This window comes from Micromys minutus, assembly GCF_963924665.1.
Source record: "Micromys minutus genome assembly, chromosome: 30".
In the NCBI taxonomy this organism is placed as follows: Eukaryota; Metazoa; Chordata; class Mammalia; order Rodentia; family Muridae; genus Micromys; species Micromys minutus.
Window position 1 is genome coordinate 19,685,098 of NC_137965.1, and position 18,673 is coordinate 19,703,770.

Below are 18,673 nucleotides of genomic sequence, written 5' to 3' on the forward strand. Positions count from 1 at the left end.
GAGAGGGTATATCAGACCGCGGACAATGAGCGTGGCCACTGGTACCACTGGCAGACATTTCTACAGACTAAAGACCATACTAGCTGATCGCCGGTACCAACGATGCTTTCAGCACAACTGGCAGTTCTTGATGGCAACAGTCTCCACTTTCCCAGCAAGTTACGATCAAGGCTGTGGGCACTGCAACGAAAACTCCCACCAACCAGGCTCCGGCCTTGGTGTGACACGTGCACGAGCTTTAAGGCCCTGCGCAGCGGAAACGCGTGGGCAGCACGAGGCCGCATCCGGCGCGCCCTGGGACCAGCGGCTATGGACGTGGGCGCGGACGAATTTGAGCAGAGCCTTCCACTCCTGCAGGAGCTTGTCTCGGGTGCGGACTTCGTGGGTAAGGTGCCTCGGGTTGCAGGGCCTGTCAGGGACAGCCTGGGAACTGGTGTGTGTGTACGGTGTGTGTCTCGAGCCCAGAGGAGCTCAGAGAGCGTCCCTAGGAAGGAGAGGAGGCTTCCTTTTCCACTCGGGCAGGGGGGCTGAAGCAATCAAAGGACCACATACCCCATTCCTGTTTTCCATTATTGTGTACATAGCCGTTCCACCTGGAGCATTTACCGCGAAAGGTGGTGGCTTGCTCTGTGCCTGAGGACTTTTGACTGTTTTGTGCCCCCGTAGGTCTGGACATAGAGTTCACAGGTCTGCGTTCAAACTTGTCCCGGCCCCAACAAATCAGGTACTAACGTCTTACCTCACAAGCCTTGTTTCTGATCAGGCTCGCGTTGGCTGGTTTTTGTTTTTGTTTTGTTTGTTTATTTGTTTTGGTGCGTGTTGGGGGATATTTTTCGGTGGGTCGAGATGTCTCTCAACAGCAACCTGTTGAGAGATGGGGCTTTTGTTGGTCAAATGCTGATAGGTTCTCTAGTTGTGGTAACAGGGATGATAGGGCCTTGTATCTGCTGGTGAGGCCTGGTACCTGCATCTGATCCCCTTGCCTATGCAGTGAGATGCCTTTTTCTTCACAGTCTTTTTGACTTGCCGTCTGAGTGGTATCTGAAGACCCGTCAGAGCGTTCAGCAGTTTACAATTTGTCAGATTGGTGAGTCTGATGTTCAGCTCTTTGGTATGGATCATTCTAGAAGGTATTTTGTGGGAAAAACCAGCTTTGGCATTTTCAAAGACATTGTCTATCATTTCGTAAGTGTGTTCGTTTTAAGTCTCTCTCTCTCTCTCTGTGTAGGTTCTACCTGGAGCCCTGACAGTATGAATGGTGGATAGTGGTGGTGGTGGTGGGGTGTGTGTGTGTTCGTGTGTGTGTGTGTGTGTGTGTGTGTGTGTGTGTACCCCTACCACCTGGAACATTTGCAGTGTGAAAGATGGTGGTTTTGGTCAGGCAGGAATTTGCCAGCTTTTTATTTCATAGCCTAAACAGACCAGTGCCAGGAACAGTCACTGTTAAAACTATTCATTTGAACGAAACCATATGTTTTGTCTGTGAGTGTAGGTGATTAGAAGATTCTTTTTTTAAAGATTTATTGTGTGTCTTTAGTGTTTGCCTGTATATAAGTGCACCACATGCCCGCAGTGCTGACAGAGGTCAGAGGGGTATGTCACATTCCCTGTAACTGTGGTTATTGGTGGATAGTGTGCGTCACCTTGTACGTTTTGGGACAGATTCCTGACATTTCTCTAGCCCCAGTATGTGTAATTTTTAAAAAGAAAACCTACAAGAGCAGATTGTACACGTTTTACATTTTGTTTTTTGCTTTTTTTTTTTTTTCATTGAATGGAGTTTGGAAGGCTGTGTTAGCATCCAGACCTGGTCATTTGAACAGTTCCATAATATTATAAAGTATGGACTAGGACTTAGCGTCCTACGTAAAGTATATGTAGTAACCATTTGTTGACAATAAAAAGCATTTTTTAAAGATTTGTTTTATGTATATGAGTACACTGTAGCTGTCTTCATCCACACCAGAAGAGGGCATCGGATCCCCTTTACAGATGGCTTTGAGCGACCATTGATCATGGAGAATTGAACTCAGGACCTCTCGATGAGCAGTCAGTGCTCTTAACCACTGAGCCATCTCTCCAGCCCGAAAATCGTTTTCGTTATTGGCGGCCTTCATGTTTACACACCAGTGCCCTTTTGTGCATCTGGGATGTTTCCATCAGTGAGACTGAGTTAGAGTGTGTGCATTAAAGTATTGAGAGATACAGCCAACCATCCACAGTGTTCTCAGAGTCTGACACAATGGTGAATGCTCTACAAGTTTATGTAAAGGAACAAATAAGTATAAATGCTGGATGGTATTTGCAGATAATGTGAATTCTTTTTTTATAGGGCCTGCCTTTTTAATGGGGGTCCTGACTTTTTCAGTAAAATGAATGATAAAAAAGAAGCTATGAGCCAGGTTTTAGTGACTCCTACTTTCTCTGGAGACGTGCGTACACTCGTGTCTGCTTTCCCTCTCTTCTGGTGTTTTGCTGCCCCCCCCCCCACTTTTTTTTTCCCTTATGAGATCTATTTGAGAAGTACAAGAAATCTCTTTTGGCTGAGTTCTTTTGCTCATTTGCTCACCACCATTTTGGAAGTTTTCCACTTTGAGAGACTTATTTATCATAGTAATAGAGATTTGAAAGTGGCCAACTTGGACCATTTTTTGCTGTCGGTTTCAAGTTTTTACATTTGGGAATTTGTTCATTATTTATGATGTATGAGTAAGGACACGTGTGGAGGTCAGAAGGTAACTTGGTGGGTACATTCCGTTCTTTACCTCAGCCTCGGGAATTAAACTCAGGCCATCGGGTTTGCATAAAAATTGCCTTTATCCCCTGAGCTATCTTTTAGTTTTTCTGAGACAGAATTTCACATGGAAATATGGGATGGCCTCAAACTCATAAAATTCTTTCTGCTGTAGCCTCTCAAGAAGGAATGTAGCCAAACTCTTCAATGTCTGATCCCCCTGCCTCCACCTCCCAAGTGTCGGGATTACAAGGTGTAGGCCATTGGGCCTGATTCTTGGCTCATTTTGAAGCGTTGAAAATGTTGATTTACTACTTCTGTGCTTAGAAAACTGGCCATGAGTACACTTTTTGTAATTTTGGCACAAGCTATGGTGTGGTAGATCTCACACTGTAAGTCTGTTTTTGCAATAAGAATGCTCCCCTGTTCTGCAGTCCCTTCTCTGTGGGTGCAAAGTTTGGTGAGAATGTCTGTTTTGGCTGACCTAGATGGCTTTGCCTCTGTGTTCCTTACATCTACCCTTGCTGTTCTAGGATTGTCTGTGTTTTCCAGCATCGAAGGAGAGTCAAACAAGTATGTATGCCATCTGTGATACACACAGCTTTTCCCATCTGAGTTTGGTAGCTTCACTTTGATGGTCTGACTCACTTTGTCCTGGACTCTGTCCTCTGACTTCTGGCTTTTGCTCAAGCGCTGTGCTGTCAAGATTGGAAGTAGTGCCTTTTCTGTGGGGCCTCCCCTGCCTGTGTCTCAAGTGTTCTGGTTCTTGTTTCCTCCTGATGGCTCTTGTGGATCTTGGGAAAGTAGTAAGGAATGTTGTTAACATCTGGAGAGATGTCTAAGCTCAGGCACCAATAATCAGAAGAGTGCTGTACCTTTTGGGACAGCTCTGCTCCGAAGCTGCTGCAGGGTGCTGAGCTGTGTATGTGTTTGCAGGGAGCTGACTTGCTGCTTAGGCTGACTATTTGGGTGGGTTGGGGGCCTATTTCTGCCTTAGACTTTGCTCCCCAAGAACAATAGTACTCCTTGTTTCCTTTGGCCCCTAGACAGTGTCTAAAATACATTGAGCATTCAGAAACCATTTAGATACTTAAATGAAAGTCAAGCCCACCCGGGCCCTGCCGTATGAGCCAGGCTGGCTTGCCTGTCTGTCTGTCCTCGTCTGAGGGTTTTCTCCTCATTTTCTCTGCTTTATAGGTATGTAGCACACTCCTGCAATTTCTTTCTCTTCCCTACAACATTTGGGATCCTGGACTCAGAATTCTCTTTCCAGGCATCTAGTGTACAGTTTCTGAATCAGTATGGCTTCGACTATAACAAGGTATGCACCTATTGTGGAGGGTGTTAGAGGTATGCTCTAAACCCCTCCCTTCTCCCTCTTCTACACAAAGCCAAGGTGTTCCCCCTCACTTTTCTGCCTGGCCCTCACGATGGCTCTTACTAGTCACCTTGTTTGTTCCTGTTTCCAGTTCCTCAAAAATGGAATCCCATACATGAATGAAGAACAGGAGAAGAAAATCAAACACAGTATCCTGAGAGGGAACTGGACAGTCAGAAGGTAGGGTCTGCCCTCCTAAGTGCCTCTGGTCCCCTTACTGCTAGGCTTCTGACCTTCTCTGTGGATGGGGAGGCTGGCTCATCAAACCATCTGCTCTTAGCTGCAGTCACTTTGGCCACTTGTACTCTCCTGAGAGGAGGGAACACCTTCCACATCTTCTCCTTTCAACTCTTGTGTGAACATTTCTTGAAAATGAAAATACATGGTTTGGGATGTAAAGTTCAGTTGATAAAATGCTTGCTATGAAGAACACCCAGCTTGATCCTTAAAGGGAAAATACAGACACACACAAACACACACACACACACATACACACACACAAATCCCAGCCTTGGGGAGGATCCTTGGGGCTTGCTGGCTAACAGCCTAGCTAACTTGGTGAGATTCAGGCCATCGAGAAACAGAAGCTCTGTCTCACAAAGTGGTAGAGAAGACCTAGAAAGGACAGGTTGTTTTCTACCCTACCCCAGTCCCCCTCTTACTTACAGCATAGTGGCACATTGGTAATCCGACACTCAGGAGAGTGGGGTGGCATGATTGTGAGTTCAGGTGAGTCTGAGCTACACAGGAGAACCTTCATCTCTTAAAAAGAAAAATCAGAAAGGAAAAAAGGGATTAACTCTGGGCTGGGGGAGGGTTAGAGACAGGGTTTCCCTGTGTACCCTGGCTGTTGTGGAACTTACTTTATAGACCACGCTGGCCTCGAACTCAGAGATCTGCCTGCCTCTGCCTCCAGAGTGTGGGATTAAAGGCCTGCACCACACTGCCAGGTTAAGAAATTAACTCTTAAATTTGGTACTCAAAGAGACAGGAATTGGGCTATGGGATTTACAAGCTAACTGTGTGAGGTACAGAGGGAAACAGCTAAGCAGTCAGTGTGTCTGTGTGGACCCTAGAGTGAAGAGCTCATCTTTATCAGGTTATAATTTAAAAAAAATCAATTAGCTTTGACTTAAAAAATGTGGTTTTCTTACAGTCTGGGTAATCTTGAATATTTTGGTGGGTTTTTTTTGTTTTTGTTTTTTTTTTTTGCATTTGGTATTGATGTTCATACAAAAATGTAGATTTTTTTTGGAAAGGAAAAGCAGGAGGTCACTTGTGGAACCTTACCGCCAAGCCTGATTTTCTGAGTTTAGATTCCAAGTGGGTAACTTTCCCTTTCTTTCTTTTTGGATACCTGCCAGAATCTTACTCGTGCTTGCACTGCCCTGCCGGACTTTCCCACTCTTAATCTACAGCCTCTCCCTCCATCCAAGCTGCTCGATGACCTCTGTTGCTGAATCTGCTTGATTTTTCTTGAACCCTAACTCACAAGGCATAGCTGGCTGGCCTCCTCCTCCTCCTCGCCTCCCACAGCTGCCAGTTCCAGCTCTGACAGTTTGTCTGCCCTGTTGTGTTTCCTCTCAGACTCTTAATTAAATGGTCCTCAAGGTTCAAGAGTAAAAACAGAGGGAAACAGTTTGAAGTTTTGATCTTTTGTTAATTTTTTCAAGTGTTGGGGGGAGAGAGAGAGCGAGAGAGAGAGAGAGACAGAGACAGAGACAGAGACAGAGTGAGAGACAGAGAGAGAGAGATAGAGAGAGAGAGCGAGAGACAGAGAGCGAGAGACAGAGAGAGAGAGCGAGAGAGAGGAGAGAGAGAGAGAGAGAGAGAGAAGAGAGAGAGAGAGCGCTTAGATTTCTGACAGAGGAGCAGAAGGTTCATTCTTGTGCTTCTTTTTTCCCTCGTGTTTCAGTAAGTTCGTTACAAATCCTCTGGGAGCCAGGGGCAGCCCACTGTCAAGAGCCCCTGGCTTTTCTTCCATCTACCCCATCAAGGCAGATGTGTGTTCCTGAAGAACAGGAGTTTATCTTCCTCTTGCACAAAAAGATGTGGCGTACAAAGGACTGTTTTCATTGGTGACCTTCACTATAAAGTCAGGGCACTGAAAACACAGGCCCCAGACACGAGCCAGCCTTAAGGTTGCCTTAGGAGTCTGGGATGACCTCCGCCAACATCTCTGCCTTCCTCTGCCCATTTACAGCTCTCTGGATAAAGATCAAATCAAGGTGGTGATTGATAAGGTGACCCAGTGGCTGGACCTGGCTGAGGAAGGTGACCAGATGACTCTGCCTGGCATCTCTGGTAGGCAGGACAGGAGGCCATCTCTCCCCGCCTGGGAGCATGGGGGTGGTGGGGAACAAATTCTCTTTCCTATGGGTCTTGATTCCCTCATGGCTGAGTGAAGCCTTTGCTCAGTAGGTAGCTTATCCTTTAGTCCTGACCTGAATCCCCAAGTCTCAGAGGCTTATTAACCTGCACTGTCATGGGTAGACTCACACATGAGCCAGTCCTTCTCATTCTACTCAAATGCCTGATTTACTGACTTTGGGGAATCCATGCCCTACTGTGGCAATGCCCAGAGCCTGGTCTGTGGACCCTTTGCCATGGAGTCTGTAAGGTCAAAGCTGTCTCCAGAGTGTTGCTCAGCTGTGACTTGTTGATTTTGTGTGCCTGTGTGTGTGTGTGTGTGTGTGTTTGTGTGTGTGTGTCATTTGTCCTAGCACAGTAGTGACAAAGGTAAAACATGCCTGCCCCATGGCAGGCTCAGCCTCAGTTGGCAGTCACCACACTTCCCAGCCGGACACTTAGGCTCCAAAAGGACATTTTACAAGAGAACCACCTTGGTGGGAAGTCATGTTCTTCGTCTTAGGAAGCCTCAGCCTTTGGGCATCTATTACTTAATTTCTGCGTCAGCCTATGTGTGGAAAAAGAAGTGTGTGGACAGCATTGGTGCTGTGGGCTGCAGTAGAGGGGCTGTCCTGGGGATGGGCACCCGGTGGCCTCTTCCACTGAGACCTGGATCAGCTGAGTGCCTGTGTGTGCACACTTGAGATCGCAGTCAGGGCTTGTGCAGTCTAAGTACGGGTGTCTCCAGCCCCAGCTGCTGTTTTTGCTGAAAAAAAAATCTTTTAGTATTTACTTAGTATTTTATGTGTATGGTTGTTCTTCCTGCTTTTATGTATGTGCACCACATTCGTCTGGTGTACACGGTTGGCAGAAGAGGGCACTGGATCCCCTGGAACTGAAGTTACAGATGGTAGTAAGTCACCATGTGGGTGCTGGGAACTGAACCTAGGTCCTCTGTAAGAGCATCAAAGGCTCCTAATTACTGAGCCATCTCTCCAGCATCTTTTTTTATTTTATTTTAATGGAATATAACTTTTGGTGTGTATGAGTGCTCTATCTGCATGTACACATTTGTGCCAGAAGAGGGCATCAGTTCCCATCATAGATGGCTGTTATTTACCATGCGGTTGCTGGGAATTGAAGCCCTCTGGAAGAGCAGCCAGTGCTCTTACATTGAGCCACCTCTCCAGCATCTTACTTTATTTTAATGGACTAAAGCTTTTACTTAAAATAACTGACCTGAGATTTTTTTTTTTTTTTTTTAGACCTGGATATTTTCAATTATTTTCCTCAAGCAGAGAAGCTAGTCACCGTAAGACTCAAGTGTTGGCTAGCTGTAACGTTAAGTTTTCAATAAAAGATAGGTGTGTAGAGGCCTGGGTCTGTAGCACAGTGGGCAGAGGACTTGCCCAGCATGCACGAGGTCCTGGGTTCAATCCCCAGCACTTTATAAAATCAGATGTGATCGGCTCCCTTCTGTAAGCCTAGCATGTGGAAGGCAGAGGCAGGAACATCAGGAGTTCAAGATCATCCTCATCTCTGTAGTGAGCTTGAGGCCAGCCTGAGCTACATGAAAATGTCTCACAACAGAAACATGGCCCCTAAGCTTGGCGGCCCCCTCAGCAGAGACCTTCCCAAAGAGTTCAGAGGCCCTGCGTACAAATGCTTCCTGTTGGTGTTGGCATAGGGAGTCGTGTGAGCATCTGGATGGTATAACTGCCATAGCCACAGTAAAAAAGCAAGACACACCACGGGGCAGTGACCGGCATGCCACCCAGTGACAGAGTCCCTGAGTAACAGCCTGCTTATAAAGAATTACACAGCATACAAAGACCATGTGCCACCAGCAGCCTCGTGGCACATGCCTTTAATCTCCTGCACTCTGGAGACAGAATCAGGCAGATCTCTATAAGCTCCAGGCCAGCCTGGTCATACCCTTGGCGGTCAGAACAGGGCATTGGAGCTCCTGAAGTTGGTGTTTTGGATGGTTGTGAGCCACCATGTGGGTGCTGGGAACAGAACCCAGATCTTCTCCAAGAGCAACAAGTGCTTTTAACCATTGAGCTGACTCTCCAGCCTCTCTTATTTCATTTCTTTAGACAGATTTTACTGTGTGGCATTGGCTGGCCTGGAACTTTTTATACCAGGATGGCCCCAAACTCAAAAAGATGTGGTTGCTTTTGCTCCAGAGTGCTAGGATTACACTAGTTACACCCAATTTACTAAATATTTTTATTTGAGAAACCAGTTATTTTTTTTACATGTTATTTTTAACTTTTTTTGCCATTAAAGTGCCTTCTCTAATTAGTGTTAGCTTTTTTTTTTTTAAAAAAAAACTTATTTATTATATATAAATACATTGTAGCTGTCTTCTGACACCAGAAGAGGGCATCAGATCACATTATAGATGTTTGTGAGCTACCATGTGGTTGCTGGGATTTGAACTTAGGAACTCCGGAAGAACAGTTAGTGCTCTTAACCCCTGAGCCATCTCTCTAGCCCTAGTATTAGTTTCCAGTACAGTTAATATCATCAGCTGCAAACTTCAGAAACAGCCACATGAGGGTCCCCAACTGAAGAGCATTCTTGAGATCCAGACCTTTGAGGCTGTTTTTCTAGAACATTCTACAGGCACACATGGATGTAGGCTTGGGCGCCCTGGAAGCAGGCTTCTGGTGCAGCCCACTGGTCACAGGCTCTGTCTTTTCCTTTCAGGCTCCACCCATAGGGAAGGGAAGTTTGGTAGTGTTCAGGTTCTGTGTATGCTTCCTTGCTGCAGGGTTCCAAGCCTTTGAGGTCCAACTGGTGCTGAGGCAGGCCCTCCCCAACATCTGGACAGTACTGAAAGAGGAGGGGGTGAGTCCTTGCCTAGTGCATGTGTCCTTAGCAGCTTCATCCTCACCCTACCCCCTCCTGTAGCAGTATCTGGCCCTCTGAAAGGCTTCTGTTTTGTGTTTCTCTCTGTGTTAAAGAGACGCCTGCTTTCCAGCTGCGTTGCTGGGCAGGGCACTCGCTCAGAGCGGCTTGTCTCTCTCCACTGCAGGTGATTGTGAAGAAGGTAAACCAGCCACATCGCTGGTACCTTGAGCATGCCTCTTGTGACCAAGTCAGCTGTTGGAAGGAGCAGATTCTTCTCTCTGCAAGAGGCTTCTCCGTCTTTTTCCAGATGTTGGTGAAAGCCCAGAAGGTAGGGAGCATCTCTTTTCTTGTTTTCCCATCATCTTTTGTATTTATAGCAGTAGATTTTGAAGGCTCTCTGCCAATAAAGTTATCTTCTTTCACTTGACCTTATTGAAAAAGCCAAGTGGTTAAAGATATATATATATATATATTTTTTTTTTTTTTTGAAAGTGATTCTTGGGGTCTGGAGAGACGGTTCAGTGGTTAAGAGCACTTGTTGTTGTTGCAGAGGACCCAGGTTTGATTCCCACACTCACAGGGCCTCTTTATCTGTAACTCCAGTGGATATGACCCCTCTCTGGCCTCTGTGGACACCAGGCATACATGATACATAGACATACGTGCAGCCCAAGCACCCACATAACATGAAATAAATGACTAGTAGATTTTTAAGATGGCTCCTTGTCTTTGGTAAATTGCTTCTGGCTTCGTGGACATAGCCTTGCTTTTACTGTGGTTGGTTAGCATGAGCGTTTCCTGTGTCTTTGTCCCCTGCAGCATGGGAATTTTAACAGCAACTGCCTAAAATTGCTCAGAAAAATTGTGTCTGCCTCAGATTCCCAGTGTGGACCCTGCGGTTTACTCATCTCCCTTCCCTTCCCTTACCCTCCCTTCCCTTCCCTTCCCCTCCCTTTCCTTTTCCTTCCCTTCCCCTCCCTTTCCTTTTCCTTCCCTTCCTTCCCCTCCCCTCCCCTCCCCTCCCCTTCCCTTCCCTGTCTGTTTCCCTGCTCTCTCCCTTCCCTCCATCTTTCTCCTCCCCCTCCCAGTTTCCTTCCCTCTTTCCGCCCCATCATTCATGTTCCCTTATTTGGGAGCTGAAAGACACTGAAGCTAGATTATAAAGCTATATTCTTTATTGAGAAAACAAACAAACAAACAAACAAACAAACAAAAAGACAAGACCTGCTTTAGACCAAAGGTGGGACTTGAATTTTAGAATTCCTCTCTCTCACCTGTTGCTTTACTCCAAGTAGCCCTTGGTAGGACATAACATGATGATGGACCTACTGCATCTCCATGAGAAGTTCTTCCGACCTCTTCCAGGTAGGGATGAAGCCAGGCTCTCCTAACCTCAGGTCTGCGTCTATACCACCTTCTGAGTTGAGACCAGGGAGCTTCCTCAAGGAGGGTGACTCTGATTACATAGCCTCTTCCTGTGCCTGCCCCAGGGTGTGACCTTGGGCAAGGTCACAAATGTAGGAAAGAAAGAACTCACCCTTCATTGCTTAACACTTTGGCTTTTCTCCCTTGTTTTAAGTCTTTACATACTTGTTTAGATTGCGTATTTAACCTTAAAGTTGGCTTTTCCCCCTCAGGCCATTATAGACCTAACAGATGTCTAGGTGTTTCAGTGACCACCTGGGCTCCTGTCTGGTGGCTGTGCTCCTTTTGCACACCTGAGTCTGTTCTTGGACAAATGACAGTATAGGGTAGTGGGTAGTGTCCATCCCTCGGGGTGTGTGTGTGTGTGTGTGTGTGTGTGTCCTCCGGCTGGTCCCTTTGCCTTCTCTGCTTAGCTGTGAGGTGAGATGGCAGTAGCGACCTCAGCTGGGTGGCAGGGGTAAGCAGGTTCACAGAGGTGTGGCATGCACTAGATGCAATAGGACAGGAAGCTCCCGGAGGGAGTTCTGCAAAGCAGGACTGGACAGAACAGCTCCGTTTGAGCATATTGGAAAAAGTAGAGGCAAATGAATAAGATGCACCGAGAAAGCTTGAGCAAACAGAAAAAACATTCTGTTAGGATGGAAGAGGGGAAGTGAGGCAGATAGGGAAGTTACTGCAGTTGGTTGGGGTCTTTGTGGCCCTGGGGCCTGTGGCTATGGCAAAGTGCTGTAGCCTCAGAACTTGTGAGCAGCGGGCAGCTGGGAGGAGGAGGTTAGGACCTTTCACAAATCCACAGCTGAGCAGAAGGACCCCAGGGCCCAGGGAGAGGACCTGATAGAGGTTCTGTTGGGCGGGGCGTGTGGTAGGGAGTCCTGGGGCTCTTTGCTTGCGATGTGTGGTGGGATTTTGTGTGTGTAAACTTCAGTATCCATATGCAGTGTAACTACACAGAGTATAAGTTATTAAGAGTCTGTTACGGGCCCTTCCTTACCAGGGTGCTTGTAAGGTATTCAGTTGATTTGCCTTGGACTGTTCTCTGCATAGCTTTTTATAACTTACTTCACACCTGTCTTCCCAGCTCCTGGGGCTGTTAGCTGATAACAGCAGCAGGCAGGGTCTTGAGTGCTGTGGAAAGCCACTGACCTTTACCATCAAGTGGCAGTGGCCAAGTGGCTGGAGAGTCAAAGTCCTCCATGAGTATTGGAAATACTTGCAGTTTGTGACTTGTTCTCTCTGCTTTACTAGTTAGTGCGGTGGCAAGCAGGGCCAGAGGGTAGCTCTGTGTGTTTCCACTAACCCAGAAACTCATGTGTCCCCTTTGGACCTTCCCCCTCAGAAAGCTACGATCAGTTTAAGCAGAACATCCATAGCCTGTTTCCTGTCCTCATTGACACCAAGAATGTGACAAAGGACATCTGGAAGGTAAGATGTGGTTTGCTTTGGGGTAAGGGTGTTGAGTTTATACTTGTGACACTTTTCAATGGATTTTTATATTCCAAGCCCCCAGTTGTAATGTATTTGTAGGTAAATAGTGTACTTTTCATCAGACAACAGAGCAATAATTTTATGGACATTTTGTTCTGTTTAGGTTTTTAAGACAGCGTCTTGAGACACTGTAGCTGTCTTCAGACACACCAGAAGAGGGCATTGGATTCCATTACAGAAACCTTGTGGTTTCTGGGAATTGAACTCAGGGTATCATCCTAAAGGATGAGGGGGCCCCTTGTAAAGTCTGGAGGAAACCCCGTTTTTGTCAAGCACTGAAGTCATGGGTTCTCTGACCGAGTTAGAATCACGGGAGGGTGCAGACTGATCCCAGCTCCACTGTCTACTTCCTGTGTGGTCTAGAGTGGAGCCAGGTGGTATTCCAAAAGCTCCCCAGGTGACTGTCCTATAGCCCAGGTCACACACTATATGTGGAAAAGAGAAAGAGGCATTCAAGTACTTTAAATACCTTTAGGAATTAAGCAGAAAAACAGCAAGGAGAATCCCTCAATGTTTTAAAGCTTTAGGTTAATGACTTAAAGTGGGCTTCTCGAGGAGGGCAGCAGAACTCGGAAGGGGATCCTCAGCTTCCAGAGAAGCCCTGAGTATTTGGTCTTCACCTGTTCCATCTTTGATCTTGGGACTTAGTAATCTGGCATTACCCCAAGGCCTTATGATCCTCAGAATGCCAGATATTCTGCATATAGAGCCTGACTTAGTCCAGGGTCTCAGATTCCAGTGTTCACATACTTTCCTAAACAAGGTGTGAGTTCTGTGGCTGACACTGATGTCTAGCCAGGGTCACTAGGATGTCTTCTGTGACACCCTCAGAGTCCTGCTCTCCTGACCCTGGGATGGTGTCAAGGCCAGCATTTGCCAGGTCCATATAGTGACCCTTTGCGAGGCCTGCAGCAGATGGTGACCCCAAGCACAGTGCTTCGTTCTTCATGATTGCAGGAACTGCGTTTCCCACGAGTCTCCAACCTCTCGGAAGTGTATGAAGTGCTGAGCAGGTGAGGAAGGTATTTCTGGAGCAAGGCCCACAGCCTCAGCTGCCCAGGCCACAAGGGACCTCTGAGACCTCTCTCTGATTTTAACTTATTCCAAGCTCCCTGGTTTTAAAGTATTTGTATGTAATTGGAATGCTTTTTATTGGACAACAAAACAATTTTGTGGTACTGTTCCCTAGGACACAGCTGTGTGGACCTAATGTCCTTCCCTCTGTCCCTGCCTTAGACAGCATTCTTAGCTTCACTTCTGGAAAAAAAGTCAAGAGGTTAGAGGTCAAGGCCTGAGCCTGTGCCCGTCTTGAACATTTTACAAGTTCTGCCATCCCCGTTGAGTCTCCTGTCACCAGCACACAGTCATCACCTTCCTGGGCGCAGGTGTCTCAGGCTGGCCTTGAACTCACCATGTAGACAAAAATGACTTGAACTACTTTCTGATCCTTTTGTCTCTCTTCCAAATGCTGAGATTACAGCCGAGTACCAGTATGCTCAGTTTTTTGGGGGTGCTAGGGATAGAACCCAGGGCTTTGTACATGCTAGGCAAGCGTGTGAACAGCTAAGCTGTTTCCCACATACCCTCCTCTTTTGAGGCCAGCGGGGCTCTTCTCTGTGCTCACTACACTCTCCTTGCCTCCTCCCTTCTCTTAGACTCCGCCTACTCATCCTTTTCCTAGGAACCCAAGCCATCACTTTTTGTTTCCCTTCCCATCACCATCTAAAACTTAAAGCCAAGCTCCTCACTTTTCGACCCTCTCCCTGGCTCCCATGGTAACCCTGTAGTTTTCTCGGGGACTTGGAATATGTGTTAATCAGGCTATGGAATAAAAGTGTCAGAACCTCTTCACGAGTGCGAAGCCCTTGGTGAAGTGCCTAAAACTGGTATGGTAGCGTATGTATTTATTTCCTAGAGACAAGTTACCCAGCCTGCCTTCATCCTCCACACAGCCTCCCTTTCACACAGGCCCACTGGTGTTAGGTTTCTCCCCCTTTGACAGTTCCTCAGGGCCCCTGTGTTTGTATCTGGCAGGATGTGGCACATGAGGCATTAGCACGGGCTGTGGCCCCTGAGCTGTTCAAGGGTTGCTTTACAGTGCCTTGAGGCTTGGGCTTCCTCCTCCTTTGTTGTGCTCTCGATTTTTTTTTCCTGGTGGGTTTCCCTGTTTCTCTCCTCACCTTCACTATTGCATCTTAGAGTCGCTCCTCTTGAGCCCTCTTCTCATCCATTACCTTTTGGGCCTTTACCCCCTTCCCTTGTGTGACCACCGCATTGCTTTTGTGAAGCTCCAGGTCCCAGTTGGCTGGCCTGTTGTCTTCTGTTTTCCTTTGTTTGAAGCATCAGGAATTGAACCTAGAGCCTCGTGGTCTGTGGCCTTATCAAGACCTCTTTGGTCCATGCTAGATATTTGTCTTTTAAGAAAGGATGTGCTGAGCATGGATCTCTGTAACTTAAGGAGCTTAGGGACAAGAAGGAGTTACTTTTAGTGAATTAATCTTTATTCCCCTTCTGTTTTTCTAATAGTAACTTGAATCCCACTAAGAATTCTGGACCAGTGATTATTCATGCAAGACAGTGTAAGAAATATGGTATGTCCCTGAGCTCTGGCCCCGCAAATAGTTGGCCAAGGGCCCTCCGTGTTCAGGGTCCTCCACTCTGGTCCCCAGGCAGAAGGCTGTAGACCTGGGCTGGGATTCCTTTCTGGCCCACCTTGCTTTGTTCCCCACAAGTCTGCCTTACAGATGTGCTAAGCCAGAGAACTGTTCTGGGCACAGGAACCTGTTTTCTCTCAATGTGTGGGGTATAGGCTGCCCTCTCCACATGGCCAGGACCAGAGTGAAAAATGTCTATGAATAGGAGAAGGGTACACAGTGTGTGCCACACTTGCCGAGGTTGTTGAATAGGGTGGGAAGAGAGGTTTCCTCATGATCATTCTAATCACCAGCGGGTCATTTGTCTCTTTTGGAAATCGCTTCAGCTGAGACCAAGTGCCCTCATGAAGCAGCCTATGACGCTTTCCTGTGTGGGTCAGGTAACGTGTTCCTTTCGAAGGGCCTCCTGCTCTGTTGACGTGGACTGGGTCTTGTTTGGTTTCTGTTGGGTAGCACAGAGTTGGGTTTGCACTTTTCCACAGGCCTGAGATCGGTTCTGTCTCTTGTTTTTTCTTTTAGTTCTCTTGAAAGTGGCTCACTTACTCCTACAGAGGGTGCATGGGTGAGTGTCCTTTCTTCGTTCTGGTGTCAAGCCCTCAGGTCTCAGCAAACCCCTGTTATAAACTAGGACCTCTGGGTCACAGGACCACCAAAGAGAAGGGATGTGTAGCGTGTGGGTGTCTCCCCAACAGCCAGCACAGTGTTGAAGCAAGCAGTCTGCTCCCCAGAGCCCTTTGCTGCCACAGTGCCTCCTGCCTGGGTCCTGCACTGTCTTGACAATGTGGAGACCGCTGTGTGTCAGGAAACCCGCAGAGCAGAGCAGGGTTGGACTAGAGTCTGAATTTCTCATAGAGAACCTCCTGGCTCAGAGCTGTAGACATGTTGACAACGTGTGTTCTCATAGCTTTCAGGCTCCAGTGAAGTAAGAGGATAAAGTGTTGAAATGAAAGACGCACCACCAGTGGCTCATAAAGGCCGAGGGAGGACGGGGCTGGGGTTGGTCCATGAATGGAGGAACATAGAAACCCTAATTGGAACACAAACACGTGGTCCCTGATGGTGACATCCCAGTGCTGCTGAACTGGTACACAGACACCAAGGGCACCATTGACATATGACAGAGCCGTTGTGTGGGTCACATTAATTCTATGGGATTCATGGGCCCACAGATGACAGTTGTAACCTGTTCTTCAGGACTGGCCTAGAAATGTTTTGGAGTACACTGTGGATTTAGGAACTGCCTTTAGAGGTCTCTTCTGACCACGATAAGAAGACAAGTATTGTCTGATAAGCTGATGTGAGGTGTATAGCTTCTGTAAGGAACCTTCCAGCTGCTTTCCTCCCCCCTGCTGTGGTGACATCCTGGTGTTCACTGGCAGGTGCTGTAGGCTGGCACAAAGGGGGCTGCCTGCAGCAGCAGGCCTAGGGTTTTGGACCTGTGCCCTACCCCCTTAATTCATTTTAGCCCTTATGACTGGAAAACCTTTTCAGGTTAGAGTAGCTCATGGCTGTCTAGGCCTCCTGGCACCTTGGCCAGTGCTACATTTGGGGTGCAGCTGGCAGTAGAGGCAGGGGGAGGGCATAGGAGTCAGGGTGATGTTACTGCAGAGATTATAAAGTGGAGCTTCCTTCAAACAGGAACCTCTCACTCTCCCAGCTTGTACCGGTGACTGGCTGCAGATACCAGAAGTTCTTAGTACAAACTCTGCTTGTATGTGTGTGGGAAGCCCACCAAAATGAGCCCTAAAACTTGGGAGGGTAGAAAGGAGAGGCCCTGAGGCAGCTCCCTTCCCTGTTCTCCCACCAGAACCCTAGCTATAGCTGAGGACCTGCATAACAACCCATGTGCCCAAGTGCTTCAGGGTTTTTCTCTGTCACGCAGCGGCGATGTGCACGAGCCCGCCTTCCCCCAATACCTCGATGTGCTGGCGCCTTATGTGAACCAAGTGAATCTTATCCGAGCTGGGGTCCCGAAAATCGTGAGTATATCTGCTCTGTCATCTGGCTCAGGCCTGGGGGGCAGCAGCCTAGTGCTCCCTGGGATGTGCTACTATGGGGTTCTCATGAAGATGCAGGATCCAATGGGAGCTGAGGAGGCTCACGCGCCACGACACTCCTTTCTCCTCCCTGATTCCAGCCCCAAACACAGTCTAGACTCTTGTAGCATTTTCACGTTGTACGGAGTGTCAGAGATACGGAGACTTTCCCTTGGTTTTGTCTTCCTAGAATTTTTCTGGCCCGGATCACCCCAGCATCCGGCCTCCCGTGCTCATTGTCACTGTCAGGAGGTGGCCAGAGGTGTGCGAGCACCAGGTCTACCGCGAGTTCCAGAATCTCTGCAAGTTCGATGTCAGGCGGTTCACTCGAAGCCAGTTCCTGCTCCTCACCAATAAGTTTAAGGAGTAGGTGCCCCGCTCCAGCCCTGCCTCCTTTTCCTCGCTGCCGCTTCGCCTTTAGTGGCTGTGGCCACAGTACTTGCTGACCTGAGCAAACTTCTTTCGGCAGTGCCCGCAGTGTCTTGAAGGAGTACAGGAACCACCCAACCCTTCAGGTCTCCCTGTACCGGTACTGGAGACATTCCCCCAACATCATCTGCCTGTTACAGTGAGTGACCTGGCAGAAAGCTCTTCTGCCTGTTGGGGTCCCATTTGGTCTGGTTCTGGCCAGCTCAGTAGCTGCTATGAGTTGTCAAGCTGTTGTTGATAGGTGTGAGGCGAAGTGTATTCCGAACGTCCCACTGGAGTGTTGGGCTCTCCTCTGTCAACGAAGTAGGGTTGGGACCTGGGGGCAGGATACAGTTCAGAGGAGATGATGGAACCCTCAGTAAGAGTCAGGGAAGTAAGGAGTGGGCGGGTGGGGCAGTGATCCTTGTATGAGGTATCTGTGAGCGGAGGACCAATGAAGGGGAACAGGAAAAGGGGATAAGGTAAGGAATGGGTCCCATCTAATGAGGGTACGTCAGTGAGGGCTGTGGCTATGGGACTGAGTGGAGGAGGGGACACAATCCAGCTCCCATTTGCAAAGCCTGCTGTCTCCTGTGCTAGTAGGGGCACGGAGGAGGCAGAGGATAGGGAGCACCAGGGAGCAAAGATGGCTGTGAAGTGCTCCAGCCTGGGTGGTGGGGAGGGAACCGAGCGAGTAGCAGCACCCAGAAGGGTTAAGTCACATTTGAGGTTGGGGATCAAGTGACTCAAAAACAGACTTGGAGTTGATCCTTAGGAGCTCTAGCTAGCTACCAAGGACAGTGTTGTCTCGGCAGCCTCTGACCTTGACCTTGAGAGGCAGAAGTTCAGCACTGGCCCCTGCCGATTGGTTGGAGGGAGTTCATGCTGGGGATGTAGGTCTGTTGGTAGCGTGCTTGCCTAGCGTGCTGAAGCTCTGGCGTAGGTCCCCAGCACCACCTAAACCAACTGTGGTGCTTACCTGTCACTCCAGGAGGTAGGAGGATCAGAAGTTCAGAAGTTCAAGGGTCTCTCTGGCCACATAGCAGATTTAAGGCCAGCCTAGGGACATTTAATGAATAAAATAGGGAGGAGAGAATGGGGGGCAGACCCTGCCTTGTCCTCGCCTCTGATTTATGTCTTCGTCTTACAGGGTCTGCAGTGTGGTAACCACCTGGGCCATGATTGCATTTCTCCTGGGAAGACACAGCCCCTGAGAGCAGTGAGCCGCCTCAGCTTCTGTCTAGCCTCTGGAGAGCCCGCATGGCTCGTTTGTATAAGTCAGTTTGTTCTCATGCAGACCTGTGTGGTCTCCTCTGTAGATACTCTGTTGTTTTGTGAATGTGAG

The 18,673-nt window shown here is 48.1% G+C and overlaps 1 protein-coding gene across 1 annotated transcript; it reads left to right on the plus strand.

The window, feature by feature from the left end:
* Positions 1 to 309: 309 nt before the first annotated feature.
* Positions 310 to 18,542, plus strand: PNLDC1 (PARN like ribonuclease domain containing exonuclease 1; the record flags this gene model as incomplete). Its single annotated transcript, XM_080941814.1, has 19 exons — positions 310 to 385; positions 667 to 724; positions 1,014 to 1,087; positions 3,268 to 3,307; positions 3,932 to 4,055; positions 4,204 to 4,292; positions 6,316 to 6,416; positions 9,241 to 9,317; positions 9,505 to 9,648; positions 10,616 to 10,685; positions 12,082 to 12,167; positions 13,188 to 13,243; positions 14,757 to 14,821; positions 15,211 to 15,264; positions 15,404 to 15,446; positions 16,767 to 16,863; positions 17,111 to 17,286; positions 17,390 to 17,488; positions 18,479 to 18,542. The coding sequence occupies 19 exons, from the start codon at positions 310 to 312 to the stop codon at positions 18,540 to 18,542; spliced, it is 1,593 nt and encodes a 530-aa protein (XP_080797940.1).
* Positions 18,543 to 18,673: the final 131 nt, after the last annotated feature.